The sequence below is a fragment of the Bufo bufo genome, chromosome 1 (assembly GCF_905171765.1).
Source record: "Bufo bufo chromosome 1, aBufBuf1.1, whole genome shotgun sequence".
Lineage (NCBI taxonomy): Eukaryota > Metazoa > Chordata > Amphibia > Anura > Bufonidae > Bufo > Bufo bufo.
Genome location: NC_053389.1, coordinates 817053817 through 817071170, shown reverse-complemented (window position 1 = coordinate 817071170; position 17354 = coordinate 817053817). Strand labels below are relative to the sequence as shown.

Genomic DNA, 17354 nt, shown 5'->3' with positions numbered 1-17354 from the left:
GTTGTCTCTGGCCCTAAACCTATTCCAGGGTCTTATAGGGAAATCAGGGCCTAGGTACAGATGTAGCAGGGTTAGCACTCCAGCTCTTAACTCAAATTTCTTAACTCATCGCGTTATTTTGAGACAAAAGCCATTGAAAAGCAATTGAAGGTGTTTGCTTAGATTAGATAACACAACTCAGAAATCTCAGGAAACAGGAATGTTAACTCTACTCCATCTGTATACTGCATATGAATATTCCTACCTTCAAGGTCTATTCATATTGATAGGTAGTCAGGGCCCGGATTAGGGTTGTCCAGGAGGTGACCTGTTTCTTCCCTAGTTTCCTGGCGCAGTTACTGTTACCCTTCCCTCCTGTGTTTAGTGTGGAGTTTTTCCCCCACACACTGATCGCGACAGTTGGGTACAGTTCTTATCCTGTTCTTTAGTATAATGGCATGCAGCACACAGTGTAGCGTTTTTTCGAATCCTGTTCGGAATCGTGACGACAAAACTTGCAGCACGTGGGGGCACTCCCCCTAGGTCCCTCCACATCAATGGAGGTATTAACGATATATGTCCCTCTTAATAGTGTGGCTTGTTGTGACGCCAGATGCAGTGAAGCAACAGAAGCTCAAAGTTCCCTTTAAGTGTAATGATGGTACCCAGTTGTAGGAAGGCCAGAGTGGTGTTAAACAGGCCACAATATCCCTGGAGATGTTGTGTTGCACGTGCCATGTTGCTCCTACCTGAATACGGTTGGAACCTCAGGCGTTGTGTCCACGGCAGCAGTAGTAAAAGGGGTAGTAAAACTTGGATGCTTTAGAATAAAGTTGAGTCCAGACTTGGTAAAACGTTGAACAATTGCTTTACTCTCAATGAACGGTAATCCATACAGTTTCCAGACTTTATCTTCGTCTCCAGCAGGCTTTAGCATACATTAGCAGGCAAATACTTCTCTGCAACAAACATCTCTCTGCTATATCTTTAGTGAGTTGCTCTCTTAGCTCAGCTCTGTTAGAAATAGTAGTCTGTCTCTTACTGTAGGTAATCCTAGGGACTCTCTACCTGGCAACAAGTACCTCAAGCTCTGGCTTTAGCTTGGATCTAGGCAATGAAGCCCAGGAGGGGTCATGCAACCTATGCCACAATCTCCTTAGTGAGGTGGGCTAACTTAGGCAGAGTCTGTCCAGCAAGGAAGAGGCCTGCTTTCTTCTCCCAGTAGGGAGGAAACTGAACACACAACCTCTCCCTAGGAGGGGTAGGCTGGAACTCCCCTTAGCTAGCTAACTCCTCCTCTATTTCTCTGTCTAGAGGGAGAAAGAGAATGGACATTCCCTGCAACTGGCACTGCTAAATCTGCTGCCACCTGCTGGCAAGCCAGGTAATTACATGAACATGAACAGTTACAGGAACAAATATGCACATTATTAAGAGATGACATGAATTAGCACATAGGAGACAGTAGCAAGGTGGAAAAAGAGTGGTAATGGCACTCTAGGTCATTACATATACAAAAAGTATTATTAGGGCATTAGAGACATTTTAACAAAAAAAAGTATTAAAAGTTTAATAACTCTTTAAGAAAACAGTCCATTTAGCATCAAAGCCACTGCAAATCCTGCCCTTAAAGGGGTTTTGTATATATATTAATTTATCCCCAATCTATGGGGTCCACCACTCCAATCACTTTAATGGGACTGATGGAGTACTGTCTAAGTCAGCCTCATAGCAGTAAATGGGGTGATGAACTGACACAAGCACTACCACTCCATTCAGAGAGGGAACATGTGGACCCCTCATTCTTTCATGTGTAATTGGCCATTACCACTCTTTGTACCCCGCTACTGCCTTTAATGGTGTAATCTAATGTCACCCTGTGTATTTATTGCAAGCCCTGAACAATATGCATTTCCTTTGTTTGTAACTGATAATGTTCATGTAATGTACCTGGTTCACCAGAAGGTGGCAGCAGACTTGGCAGAGCTACTTTGGTAGAGGATGGAACCTTCTTTCCATTTTCACTCCCTCTAAGCAGAGGAGGAGATTAGTTAGTTAGTTTTTGCCATCCACTTTTGACCGGGAGACATAGTTTCCAGCAGCGCGGTTCCAAAACCCTTTGACTAGTTAGTGGCGCTGTCTAGCCTACTCCCTGCTGGGAAAAGGAAGCAAGACCACGTCCCTGCTGGGACATGTTCCAAGCCAAGCTATCCGGAGCACCTTTAGCTCTGCTGGATGTGGAGGCCACAGCTTGGAGCCTCTGAAGCTAGGAGGTATAGTTCCCAGGAATTAATTAAGAGACAGACTAAAGAGAGAAGTTGTAGCCAAAAGCAAAAAGGAAATATTCCAATTTGATCCAGCCAGCATAACAGAGCCAGAGAGCAACAGATGTAGCAGAGCTGAGTTTTTTTTGCCTGCCAGGTTCATGCTAAGATTTGCTGGGAGCCAAGATAAAGTCTATAAACTGTTTGGAGAAACCTTTTCCAAAGTAAAGCTGTTATCAACTTCATTAAAAAGGTCTGGACTCAATTTATTTCAACATTATCCAAGTTAACTACTCCCTTATCTACTTTCGGAAGGCCACACCTAAGGATCCATCATATCCAGGTAGGAGCACCGTGACACGTGCACAACAACACCTTAAGGGAAATAAGAGGCTACCCTACACGACTCTGGCATTCCTACACCTGGGTACAATCTACCACATCACTAAACGGGGCCCTATGCCCTTGTTGCTTCATTGCAACTGGCATCACGATAAAAACATTTACTTTGAAGGGGCCCGAATAGTGCGCCCGACGACTGCACATGCAACTAAACCCTACATGATACGATATTTAGTGGCTAGGAGATTAATTATTTTTATTTGAAGCGTACCTCAGTGAACATATTATTCCCTGTTTTAGCTGCACAGCTACATGCATTTCACTCAGAAGCAAGGGTGTATCCTTTCTGTGAAATCTGATGAATATTCTATGCACTGTAATTCTATGACATTCTTTCCCTTATAACTGTTTTTAGCTCTGCAGCTCACAGAACAGATAAGGGGGGGGGGAATCAGACTTACTGACACACATGAGGCTTCTGTGATGTTTAGAAGTTGTGTAGAAACAGTCCTTTAATTAGGCTCAGGATCTCAGCTAGCTCTAACACTCCCCCATTTCCTGTGAGCCATCTTCTGTGTCTCTGTTACAAGGGATGGATCATGCCTGACAACAGGCAGTGGACTGCAAATTAGGTGGCGGTCAGAACCCTAGTGGCCATGACTTTACAGCTTTTTTCAGGTGGATATAGGCATAATTTTTAAATGAAGTCATTTAGAATTGTGCTAGTTACACCATTCTCTATTAATTGAAATTGTATGAGAGTGCAGTAACTCTTTAAAACTTGTAGAATATTCTTAGGGCCAGAGGCCCCATAAATATTCTACAGTATTCTTTAAAACAGAATCTGTCATGTCCCCCAACAATGGTGGCTGCTAAATCCTGGCTGTAGCTGCTGCTCCACAGATTCTTTTTGTTGGACCCACCTGGTCTCGAGCAGTTGGTGCTGTTAGTTTTGGCTCCTGATATTCTACTGAGACCATGGACTGTCAATATGGATTGATTCTCAACCTGGGGTTTGACATTGTCCAATCACTTCATTAGCATATAACGCCTCCACAATCTGTAGTAAAGTGGCAGCTAGAGCCCTATCATAAAGGCCTCCATTATAGGCTTGTAGTAAATACTATACCATTAGTATTGTTCTGCCCCGACAGAGGGAGAATCATTGCAGATCACGTCTGCCAGAGTTTTCTTATTTCTGTAGTGATTAGTGAGGTTATAGCACCATCTTGCGGTCTTAAAAATGTATTACACTTTGTTTTTCTTGTTGTAAAGACTACTGCATTGTGGGAGTGCAAAGCATCCTGGGAAAGAGAAGTCTCCAGGACACATCAGCAGAGTTGACCTTCTGCAGATCTCCTTCTTAAACTCCACCATCCTTGTAAAAGTATATCTGGTGAGAGATTTACCTTTGTTTCAGGGACAGTATGTTATGCAGAGCTGTTCAGTTAGTTGTATTGTCACTTAGGGAGTTGTTATAACTGTTAGTCAGACATGTAGTCCTATGTCCAGGCAGCCATTTTTAACATATGCTTCAGAGTCAATGTAATGTTACAGTATATGTTATTCTATGCTTTATTCTTATACATGCTATTTGTATTCTTGTAGTTTTACCAATCAACAATACTCCTGTTTTCCAATCATCAAATACTCATGTTTTACCAATAAACAAGTTAGACTACACAGAACAGTCCTCTTATTTGGAAGACAGGAATGGTTTATGCTCAATGTCACACTGCACACTGTGTAAACGTGTCTGAAGACACAACAAGTACCATGGTAAAATACTGTAGACAAGCAAAGGGTGAAATGTTAAATGAGGGAGGTGATGGGAGCCAGTCTGACATTAGATGAGGAATGCTGTAATTACCTTGAGAAGAATTCTTCCTCTTTGTTATTGAAGACATTTCGTATTCCCCCTGATGAATGGTCCCGATAAGCATCACACGGAAGTGTTTTCGGTCGCTGACACACCCATTTCTCTTCATTCAGCTCATCGTAGTATTCACAAACATCTTGCCCAGGAAGCTCAACATTACACTCCACTACTTCTTCAATTCCATTTTTCACAAAATGGCCGCTAAAGAAAAGCTGTTTCGGGGAGTCATAGAACATGACAAGTAGATTTTACTTTACCATCTATGGTGAACAAAACCAAGAAATTCCATAAATAAATGAAAACAATAATGGAGCTGGCCCTCAGTAGACTAGACACAAGGTAGTGAGAGGCTATTCTACAGATCAGATCACTCCTCCTATAGATTGTGTCCAAGACTGAAAAAGGTTGTCCAGTCCCAAAATCAAAATTGTTTTGTGCTCCTAACACCCATCATCATGCATACATACACTCCTGACACCTGTTTTTCATGTTTTAGTTTTCTTTTGCCTGTTTGGGCATCAGAATATCCTGGCAGATCTGTTTACCTGCTCCCCTCCTTGTTTTGTTGAATACATAACTTTATGTATACACAAGCCTGGCTGCACTGCACAATGATGAGTCACAGGCTGGCTGAACCTACCACACTGCTCTGTCTGTAGAAGCTCCGCCCACTACAACTTTTGCGTCCATCTTTCTACACCCAGATATGAATCTACTTCTCACTCAGGATACCCTGTAACTGTCCAGGATCCAGCAGGACAGTTCTGGATTTCAGTGGCTGTCCAGCGGTCCCAGTACAGGGGAGGTATGCCCCACTTTCAGGCAGCTATCCCTGCTTCAGCAGAGATAGTTGCCTGCAATGATGAAGTAGAGAGCCATCAGCTCTTTGCTCCATCATTCCTACCCCCTGCCAGCGCTCCACACTGCTAGTCTGTGCAAGGGGCGGGGTCGGCCCGCAGTCAGCCTATGCTCCTCCTCCTACACAGACCAGAGCAGCCGATGTATCCTGTTACTGCTAAAGGAGGTGAGTGAGGGGGCACAGCAGGGCATATTTCTGTAAAGGGACACAGCTGGGCATATTTCTGTAAAGGGGCACAGCTGGACATATTTCTGAGGGGGCACAGCTGGGCATATTTGTGAGGGGCACAGCAGGGCATATTTCTGAGAGGGCACAGCTGGGCATATTTCTGAGGGGGCACAACCGAGCATATTTCTGTGAGGGGGCACAGCTGGGCATATTTCTGTGAGTGGGCACAATCCTGGGCATATTACTGTGAGAGGGAACAACTGGGTATATTACTGTGAGAGGGAACAACTGGGCATATTACTTTGAGAGGGAACAACTGGGCATATTACTTTGAGGTCGCACAATCTTGGGCATATTACTGTGAGGGGCACAATCCTGGGAATATTACTGTGAGAGGGGCACATATCTGGACATCGCTACTGTGAAGGGGCACAATCCTGGGCATATTACTGTGAGAGGGTACAACTGGGCATATTACTGTGAGGTGGCACAATCCTGGGCATATTACTGTGTGAGAGGGAACAACTGGGCATATTACTTTGAGGTGGCACAATCCTGGGAATATTACTGTGAAGTGGCACAATCCTGGGCATATTACTGTGAGAGGGAACAACTGGGCATATTACTTTGAGGGGGCACAATCCTGGGAATATTACTGTGAGGGGGGCACATATCTGGGCATCGCTACTGTAAGGGGGCGTATTTCTGGGCATAATCTTTGAAGGGGGCATAATGCTATGTGGTGGCATAAAGGGGGAATAATTACTGTGTGGGGGAATTTAGGGAACTGGTTGGGAATAGGTGTTTAGTTATGTTTCGGACGTAAAGTGTAATAAACAGCTGGAATCAGCAAGCATGTCCAATCACATGTGTATCTAATCCTATCTTGTATGATCCTGCCTGCTGAGCTGTGTATCTAAACCCTTATGCACACGACTGTATCCATTTTGCGATCCACATTTTTTGCATTTCTATGGATTCAAGAACCTAATTTTGAGGACCACAATAGGACATGTTCTATACCTTCTGGAACTGACATACAGATATAGAAAGTACCGATTACGTCCATGTGCTTTCTACATCCGTATGTCAGTTTGGCGATAGATAGAACATGTCCTTCTCTGGTCCTCAAAATTCAGATCTAAAACCCATAGAACTCAATGGGACTGCTAAAAAATATGGGAATCCCACACGGAAAGTATCCTTATTTAGTGGCCCACAGCACCCCCATAACAGTGACATCCACAGTGCACCCATAACAGTGACCTCCACAGGGCCATGCATTGCCCCCTTGTGTCATCCAGTGCCTCCTAGGCCTTTCAGTTCCCTCTTTGCCATCCACAGTGCCCCTCATGTGCCATACAGTGCCCCCAGTTCCATCAAAAGTGCCCCTTTGCCATCCACAGTGCCCCTTGTGTTCCATCCAGTGCCCCCTTTGCCATTCACAGTGCCCCTTTGGTGCCATTGAGTGCCCCTCATGTGCCATTCAGGTCCCCCTTTGCCATTCACAGTGCCCCTTAGGTGCCATCAAGTGCCCTATTGCCATCCAGTGCCCCTAATGTGCCATTCTGTGCCCCCTTTGCCATTCACAGGGCTCCTTAGGTGCCATCCACTTCCCTGTTTATTATCCACAGTGATTATTGTGTGCCACCCAGTGACACTCATGTGCCAGTCTGTGCCCCCTCAGACAGTGGGGTAATATCGCTTGGTGGGACCCATACCTACACCAAGAACAGAGCCCGAAAATTGTGGAGGGCACACTGCACATTGGCTGCATAGAAATGAATGGGAGCGGTTGCCACTCAGCGCTTGATGGTGGCCGGACCCCGGGAAACCTGGGGTCCTCTGGCCACCACCTTCCCCGCTCCCGCTGAAAGCATACAGTAAGTCTTCATTGCTGAAGAACATAAAGCACACCTCCAATGTTCAGTACTGAACACTTGATAAAATATTCTTCAAAGTTGCATCCTTTTTCCCTTCCTTCTTTGTCACCATTTTTTCCCCTTCCCTTGCCATCAGGGGCGTAGCGTGGGGGGGGGGGTCCGTTGCCCCAGGTGCAAAATTTCAGGGGGCACCAGCAGGGCCGCACCTCCAATTAGGCAAAGTGAGGTGATGGCCCCAGGACAGCAATACAGATGGATGCTGCGGGGCAGGGGAGAGGCCGGTGCAGGCGGTGCAGGATACAGGCCGGAAGAGGCCTGCATCGCATTGCTGCCAGTCTAATGGAGGCAAATATAAGTGTTTATTTTTTTATTTGGTACAATACTTGTTTCTGGCACATGATTGTGGGGGGGGGGGGGAGAACTTGTTACTGGCACATGATTGGGAGGGGATCTATGGGGGCACATCTTACTGGCACATTATTGGGGGCATCTATGGGGCACATCTTACTGGCTCATGATTGGGGAATATCTATGGGGGGCACTTCTTACTGGCACATGATTGGGGGGACATCTATGGGGGCACATCTTACTGGCACATTATTGGGGGCACTTTTTACTGGCACATTATTGGGTGGCACTATGGGGGCATCTATGGGGGCACTTAATTTTACTACTACTGGGGGTCTATGGGGAACATGATTTAGTAAGGGCACTATGATAGCATTATTACTTCTGGGGCACAGTGGGGACATGTTGGAGGCACTGTAGGAGCACTATTACTTACCTGTGCTCTAGCAGAGAATTATTACTATTGGAGGGACTGTTGGGAGCACAGTTACTGTGGGGGCACCTTGGCACAGTATCAGCTTTCCACAATTATTTTTGGGGGATGTTATGTTTAGGGGCACTATTTGCTGGGTGCAGTTATTTTAGGGCACTGTGTGCCAATAATTATTGAAGGGCACTATCTGCATGGTACTACTATCATCAGGGGGTTTATCTATTTCTGCAGTATAATATTGGGGAACATGGCAGGCACAGTATTGGGGGTAGTAGGATGATTTGTCTAGAAGATGGGAGGATGATGGAAAAGTAGTAAACTAAGATATTTTTTGTCAAACAGCAGAGACAAGAAATGGCTGAAAAATTGTGGTCTGTTCTGAAAGGATAAGATGAGGAAAGAGAACATCTACATCAAAGGAGACATCACTGGATGTAAGAGGTATGGGGCGCTGTATTACCCTGTATGTTCTGTAGTGATGGGAGGGTGGATATAGAATTTGGCCCACACTGTAGCAGACTGGCCCCAGACTTCAGGTCACACTGTGTGTGTTCTGAATTCTGGGGCCTCACCCCCATCTACTACATTATATGTACTCAGAGAGCTATCACTGTGTTATCTGTCGTGTTACATAGGACTGCAGGTGACATCTACTACATTATCTGTAAAAAGGGGTGTGGCCACAGGTTGAGGGGGGGCGCAATACTTGGCTTGTCCTGGTGCTGGCAACCCATGGTATGCCACTGCTTGCCATTTCATTGTTTCCCTTTCCTTCCCTGTCTCCATTTCTTTCCTTTCCCTTGCCACTTATTTGCTTCCATTTCCATAGCTGTCTCAATTTCTTTCCTTTCTGTTGCCATTACTTTGCTTCCCCTCCTTTTCTGTCTCCATTGCTTTCTTTTCCCTTGCCATTTTTTTTTGCTTCCTTTTTCTTCCCTGTCTTAATTTCTTCCCTTTCTCTTGCTATTCCTTTACTTCCATTTCCTTCCCTTCCTCGATTTGTTTCCCTTCACTTGCCATTTCTTTGCTTTCCCCAGCATGTGCTGCTGGGCTGATTTACAGCCAGGTAAGGTCAAATACCGGACCGCATTTTAAATGCCGGTCCGGGTTTTGGCAGCACCTGGCTGTCCTTAAATAGGCAGCTGGGTTCAGAAGCCATGTCTCTGTGTTGGGATCTAAGAGCCTTGTGTCTGGATGAGGGTTTGCTACCTGTTTAGCGTGAAAACAGGTTGGTGCTGCTATGAGCAAGGACTCTTTGAGGAAGAACTGCCGCATGGTGTGAATTACCACCAACACCGCAAGGTGACTTTGTTTGAATATAACTGCTTGTTTTATAATTTGCCTAAAGTGTGAATAAAACACTAAACTTGTTGTTGCCTCTATACTGCGTCCGCTAATCCTGTTTACCAGAGAGAGTCCCCACACCATACTTCTTTCCCTTCCTTCCTTTTTTTTTCCTTCCAAATATTCTGCTAAAATTGACCTAATAAAGGCCAAGAATACAGTGAAAGAGAGCAGTCTGTTTGTTAATTTAATAAAGGGATATGCCATCCTTTATGAACAGTAGGGTCTGTTATCTGCAACCTCCACCGATCCTGAAAATGAAGTGCATGCAGTGTTCCTTCAGAACTTTGGTCCCTTCACTATTTTCCTCTGCACAGCAGAAATCCTGTTCACCTAACTGTGCATGGAACAGAAGCAAGTTCAATTCACAAAAATACCTTGAAAAGACGGCAGTGTTGCTTTAGTGCTGTGGTCCCTTCATCCTCAGGATTAGTGATGGTCCCATAGGTCCATCCCCAACTGATCAAAAAATGATGGCACATAATCACAAAATGTACTTGCTAGGTGCAAAATTAAGGAGAGTTGAATGAACTGAATGTTCATGGATTTGCTGTGAGAGACTGTAAGACAGCCTCAGAGAAGACAGAAGTGTTTTATTAGCATTTGGATTTTCTCAGCTGAAACCATGTGCAGTGTCCTTGTGGATGCTCTTTTGCTTTGGGAATAGGTGCATGCACAGTACAGCCCTGGTGCTTGCCAAGGCAGAAGTCATCTTCCCCATGCAGCTCTGGCAAGCCTCTGGGCTGTACCACACATGTGCTGATTCCCTGAGTGCATGTAGGAGAAGACAAGGCCAGGCAAGATTAAATCTCCCCTCACAAAATTACGGATTTCTCGGCAATGAGGCACAGATCGAGATTAGGAAAACAACATTTGAATCAGGAGCCCTGGGCACATCTGCCACTGCTACACTGGATTGCTATTAGAAGAACAGATATGGTCATCTGCTGCTGAGACCATGAATACCAAACAGCGAGGCTTCTTCTTGGACAGATTGCTGGGTGGGGCTGTGGAAGACCCTGCCTTCATGGTACACATTGGCACCAATGACAAAGTCAATGGTATATGCAAGGACCTTAAAAAACATTTTAGGAACTAAAAGAGAAGCTCAAATTCAGAACCTCCTAGTCAAGCTCCAGAAGTTCCCTTGCAAAATCTTGTGCGTGGTGACGTATGATCAAGATGGCTGCGGCGGCCACTTCTCCTCAAATGGAAGAGGTGAGTATTATAAATGTACTTATTTTAATGGAGCATAGGAATCAACATCCAGGGCAGCTGATTACTGAAGCCAATCACTGGCCACACCAGTGATCTGCATCACCTGTGAGAAACAAGGTAATCTTGTCACTGCTATAGCCATCTGAGACTGAACCCAGTGGCGTGGACCAGTAAAGTATCACCACCACTGGTCGGCCACTCTGAGAGGTCTAATTTAGTCTTGGTTAACCTCTTTAAGGCAGAATGGCCTACTGGAGGTAAAAAAAAAAAAGGTTAAACCACTGGAGAAACTGTTGGAGGGAGTCTGTTAATACAAAAATAAGGGTAGGTAGAGCAGATAGAGAATGTGACACGGGGGGGGGGGTCAATGAGGGATTAAGTGGGGCAAGGAAAACTGGGGAAAGAAGAGAGGTGACAAGAAATAAGTGTAGACCTAAACAGAACAAAACTTGGTTTTGGAAAACTTTGTTTCTAAACTAATCACAATTTACTCATACTTTGTGGTAATGAATCAGTGTAGAGGAAACAAATCTGGAAACACAAGATAACACATAATGCAGTGTAGCCAACCGATCCACAGGTAGACACCCCCTGTGAGGGGTAATTTACGATTCACGCAGAATGTGACATCAGAAGAAAGGGCAGCTATTAACTCTTTGGTGGATGATAAGAATTTGATTTTGAAACCAGCGGACAAAGGGGGCGCTATTGTCCTCATGGACAAAACAAAATATGTAGCAGAGATTAAGCGGCAGCTTGCGGACCCCAACACATATGAACCTCTGAATGGGGATCCGGTTTTTCACAGTGGACCATTTTGCTACACTTGGCATTTTTGATAAAAATATGTATACTTTTTTGGTCAACCACACACCAATAACACCGGTTTTCTATGTGCTCCCAAAGGTCCACAAAACTCTAATCGACCCCCCAGGACGCCCAATTGTGGCCTCAGTGGGATCCATTTTATCACCATTGGCTATAGTGCTTGAGAAGGTACTTACACCTTTAATAAACGATACTCCATCCTTTTTAACAGACACACAACATTTTCTCAGCACTATAGCGCAATTAGGACCCATTCCACCTGAGAGTTTGTTGGTGACTATTGATGTGGTCAGCCTGTATACCTCCATTGAACACAGTGGGGGTATACAGGCAGTCCAGTCATTTCTAGAAAAAAGTGATTATTCCCCCATTGAATGTGAATTTTTTGTACAACTCCTTCATCTCGTCTTATATGAAAATTATTTTCTGTTTGAAGATACCTATTATCTGCAGAGGCGGGGGACCGCGATGGGGTCGAACGTTGCCCCGCCCTATGCTAATGCATATATGTCAAAATTTGAAGACACATTTGTATACAATACTGAGTGGTATCATAACCACATTTTATTGTGGAAAAGATTTATCGACGACATTTTTTGCATATGGGCGGGGCCGCGTGAGACCCTTGAACTCTTCCTCTCACATCTGAACCATGCATGTGCTGTTTTACAATTCACATTAACTTGTGATAGTCAAATAGTGAGTTTTTTAGACACAAGGGTAATTAAGGATCCTAATGGTAACCTCTCTACAGATATATTTAGAAAAGAGACAGACAGGAACAGTATCCTCCACTTTTCCAGTGCTCACCCACCGTCTTTGAAAAGGGCAATTCCTAGGTCCCAGTATCAGAGAGTGAGACGTATTGTCTCAGACCCCTCTATACAGGGACTTAGGATTGATGAAATGACTAGGAGGTTTGAGGAAAGAGGGTATCCCTCATTAGCCTTAAGAAAAACCGTGAGTAATCTAGAGAATCCTTATAGATCTGATAAAAAAGACACCCCACGAGTGGCCTTGGTTCATAAATACCATCCTTTTAATCATAAATTAGACAACGTTGTGAGGAAGCACTGGCCTCTGCTGGGAAAAGCATACCCTCAGATTGAAGAATTTAAAAATCCCCGGCTCATTTGTAACAAAAAAAAACCAAGCTATAGAGACAAGCTAGTGCGCGCTGATTTGGGGAGCCCGAAAGGCATACTCAAACAGAGCGTACTAGCCACACAGCGGAAGAGTACGTTCCCTTGTCTGCATTGCTTCCAGTGCTCAAATGTAATCAAAGGGTCCAATATCTATCACCCACATACTGGACGAACATATCCGGTGGACGTTTTTTTCACCTGTGAGTCTACTAATGTAGTATACCTAATTAAATGTCCTTGTGGGTTATTATATATTGGCGAGACCATGCAAACTATCAGAGATCGCATTGGAAAGCATAAGTCCACTATTAGGACTAAGAACTTATTGCTCCCAATTCCCTCCCATTTTGAAAAATATAAACACACTATTGCCCAATTGAAATTCCAGGTAATAGAACGGGTCATGAGACCCCGAAGGGGAGGTGATATTAAGAAGCTATTACTACGCCGAGAGGCCTATTGGATCCATACCCTAGATACCCTGTACCCCAGAGGTCCTAATAGGGATTATGAAATCACACATATTTAAGATCCCTTGTCAACCAATGCATCATTTCTGTTTAATCTGGTGATCTAACATATATCATTATTATTATTATTTTTTTTAGACATCGTCTACTCATTGAAGAATCTCCCATCTGAGATGGTATCTATATTAATATATAATAATATAAGTTTTGTGATACATTGCCGCTATATGGTTTTCTTTCTATATATACAAGTTTTTGTTATTTTTTTGTTACTTTTTGGTTACCTCCCATGTACCACCCCTTTTGGGGTCTGATGTCACTGGGCGGTTCCCTATCCTTGGCATTATAGGTGTATATAAACCTTTGTTGTATGATGGACATTTATCTGTTGAAAAAGGCTACCATAGCCGAAACACGTCCTAGAATACAGGACATATTGTTACTTTGACAATAAATTTGTTACAAGCATCAAGTCACGTCTGCTGGGATCCTTTACTTCATTGCACGTGGGAATTGATCCTGGTCCCGTGCGGCGTGCATCTAAGCGAGTGCTGACCAATTTATCTTCACCCCCTGTGATGTCACAGCTAAAAAGAGCCCTATAAAACCCTGATCCCAAGCGGTCGCCGGCATTTTCCAGTGAGCTGAGCATAGGGAGAGACGTGACAAGACACTCATGCACTAGGGACAGTGTTGCTGCAAACTATTTATTAACAAAGAGTGTAGGACAATAATGGGAGAGTGTAGGGATAGCATAGAAGACTACTGGACTACAGAGTCTGCTACGATTTATTGCTGTGTACATACAGTGGGATGCAAAAGTTTGGGCAACCTTGTTAATCGTCATGATTTTCCTGTATAAATCGTTGGTTGTTATGATAAAAAATTTCAGTTAAATATATCATATAGGAGACACACACAGTGATATTTGAGAAGTGAAATGAAGTTTATTGGATTTACAGAAAGTGTGCTATAATTGTTTAAACAAAATTAGGCAGGTGCATAAATTTGGGCACCACAAAAAAGAAATGAAATCAATATTTAGTAGATCCTCCTTTTGCAGAAATTACAGCCTCTAAACGCTTCCTGTAGGTTCCAATGAGAGTCTGGATTCTGGTTGAAGGTATTTTGGACCTTTCCTCTTTACAAAACATCTTTAGTTCATTCAGGTTTGATGGCTTCCGAGCATGGACAGCTCTTTTTAAGTCACACCACAGATTTTCAATTATATTCAGGTCTGGGGACTGAGATGGCCATTCCAGAACGTTGTACTTGTTCCTCTGCATAAATGCCTTAGTGGATTTTGAGCAGTGTTCAGGGTCGTTGTCTTGTTGAAAGATCCAGCCCCGGCGCAGCTTCAGCTTTGTCACTGATTCCTGGACATTGGTCTCCAGAATCTGCTGATAGTGAGTGGAATCCATGCGTCCCTCAACTTTGACAAGATTCCCAGTCCCTGCACTGGCCACACAGCCCCACAGCATGATGGAACCACCACCATATTTTACTGTAGGTAGCAGGTGTTTTTCTCGAAATGCTGTGTTCTTTTTCCTCCATGCATAACGCCCCTTGTTATGGCCAAATAACTCAATTTTAGTTTCATCAGTCCACAGCACCTTATTCCAAAATGAAGCTGGCTTGTCCAAATGTGCTTTAGCCCACCTCAAGAGGCACGTTTTGTGCTGTTGGCGGAGAAAAGGCTTCCTCTGCATCACTCTCGCATACAGCATCTCCTTGTGTAAAGTGCGCCGAATGGTTGAACGATGCACAGTGACTCCATCTGCAGCAAGATGATGTTGTAGGTCTTTGGTGCTGGTCTGTGGGTTGACTCTGACTGTTCTCACCATTCGTCGCTTCTGTCTATCCGAGATTTTTCTTGGTCTGCCACTTCGAGCCTTAACTTGAACGGAGCCTGTGGTCTTCCATTTCCTCAATATGTTCCTAACTGTGGAAACAGACGGCTGAAATCTCTGAGACAGCTTTCTGTATCCTTCCCCTAAACCATGATGGTGAACAATCTTTGTCTTCAGGTCATTTGAGAGTTGTTTTGAGACCCCCATGTTTCTACTGTTCAGAGGAAATTAAAAGAGGAGGGAAACTTACAATTGACCCCCTTAAATACTCTTTCTCATAATTGGATTCACCTGTGTATGTAGGTCAGGGGTCACTGAGCTTACCAAGCCAATTAGAGTTCCAATAATTAGTTCTAAAGGTTTTGGAATCAATAAAATGAAAACAGTGCCCAAATTTATGCACCTGCCTAATTTAGTTTAAACAATTATAGAACACTTTCTGTAAATCCAATAAACTTCATTTCACTTCTCAGATATCACTGTGTGTGTCTCCTATATGATATATATAACTGACATTTTTTATGGTAACAACCAACGATTTATACAGGAAAATCATTACGATTAACAAGGTTGCCCAAACTTTCGCATCCCACTGTAACTGTGCAGTGCAGCAAGAGTCATAGCTAATCCGTTCTGTTAGCTGTAGAGTTACTGTGCGTCAGTATTACAGACAGGTCTAATTAATTGCTGGAAAAAAAACTGCAGGGTCTGTAGCAAACAAAGGCACTGACTGTGCCAACAACTTTTTTGAAAGAAATGTGCAACTGATGCTTAAAAGAAATCATCAACCAGAACATATGATTTTTTTTTTAGATATCAGACAAAGTACTAATAATTTAATTGTGGAAGCAAAAGATTTTATTAATAACAATGTGCTATACATTTCTACCCTATTACGTATGCTTTAACTACTATTAAATAAACCTTTCAATCCATTAGTAATAGCGCGCCCATCTACTTTTTGGATTTTCTACTGCTATCCATAGTATTGGTGACCATATCTCCGAAATCTCCTGTGGGAGGGAGTTGCTGTGTTACAGATTCTGGCATATCTGTCAAGATTTGTGCCTGGACATCAGAACTCCTTGTAGCCATTTCTGTGTTTTATGGGTATTACACCACAGAGTGCTCATGTCTGTCTCTTTTTTTTTATCCAAAACCCAAAGAGGCAGTAATGGCAGATACTATGTCAGCTTTACTAAAAAGCGCGAGGGGCTTATCTAGTAGCAAATTGCATCGGGTGTTACAATGAATTAAACAATTAATGTCATATAATTGATAGCAAGGTTGAATTTGATGAACATGTGTCCTTTTTGACCTATGTAATAGAGATGAGAGAATCCATTCTAAAATAATCAGATTTGTTGCGAATTTCATCAAAATGTGTTTGCCAAACAAGTCCAAAGTTTTAGCAATTTGCTTCAAACAATTCACTTAAAAATGCATCCCTGTGCCATTTTACTGTGAAAATTGGTGTGGAGAATATCAGGGATCAAATGACACTGGGAGGAAGTGTTTGGGGGGAGGGCTTGACCTGACTGGCACAGAGGCTGACATATATTATGATTAGCCAATCAGGGTATAGTATTCAGCCAGGTCCTTCTACTGAGAACGAGCAAGACATCATTCTGCTCTCATTTGTGGATGTCATAGGATGTGTTGTGGCTAAGTCTGCCAAAATAGATGATATATATGTCACAGTCATTACTGCTGGCTGTGACCTTCTGTCTATGCTCTCGCTGAAGTTCTGTTCCTGTGTGTTATTTGTGGTTCTGTATGGGTTAACTCCCCTGTATTCCTATTAGGAGTTAATCCTCTGTCTGCTCCATGGGTGTGGTCTCTCTGCTGCACCCATGGAACCTGTATATAAGGCTGAGGTTTCCTCAGTTCTGTGTCAGCTCTCCTGGTGTGTGTTGTCTGTCCTGTTCCTGGTTTGTATTCTCTCCCATGCTGCTGACCCATGGGATCTGTGTCTATCTGTCTGTGCTCTGTGAGTATCACTACTTGTTCATTTGCGTCCTCTTTCCCGTCCATTTTGATGTCTTCCTTCCTGTCTTTCTGGTATCTGTTCTGTCTGTTATGTTTTAGTTACTTTGTGTTTATTCTGATGTCTGTGTTCTGCAAGCCTTTGCAGCAGAGTGGCATGACAAGGCCATGCAGATTTCTACTGGTGGATCAAGTCCTTCTCTGCTCATTGCCACTCCTGCTCCCTTGCATGAACTCCTGCTTGTGTTATTATTTGCCCTGTTTTGTATTTACCTGTCTGTTATGTTTGCCTATGTGCCGTCGGTACCTTCTGGTACCTGTTGTCCATTCGCTCCTGCTGTCACTGTCTAGGTCACGC

The 17354-nt window shown here is 43.7% G+C and overlaps 1 protein-coding gene across 1 annotated transcript in view; it reads right to left on the bottom strand.

Annotated features, from left to right (window-relative positions):
• Positions 1 to 17354, bottom strand: part of LOC120989086 (NXPE family member 3-like) — a 99836-nt gene that overhangs the window by 59234 nt on the left and 23248 nt on the right. Inside the window, exon 2 of the mRNA XM_040416970.1 lies at positions 4456 to 4676. Within this exon, the coding sequence (XP_040272904.1) occupies positions 4456 to 4676 (221 nt within the window). The remainder of the gene's footprint in view (positions 1 to 4455; positions 4677 to 17354) is intronic.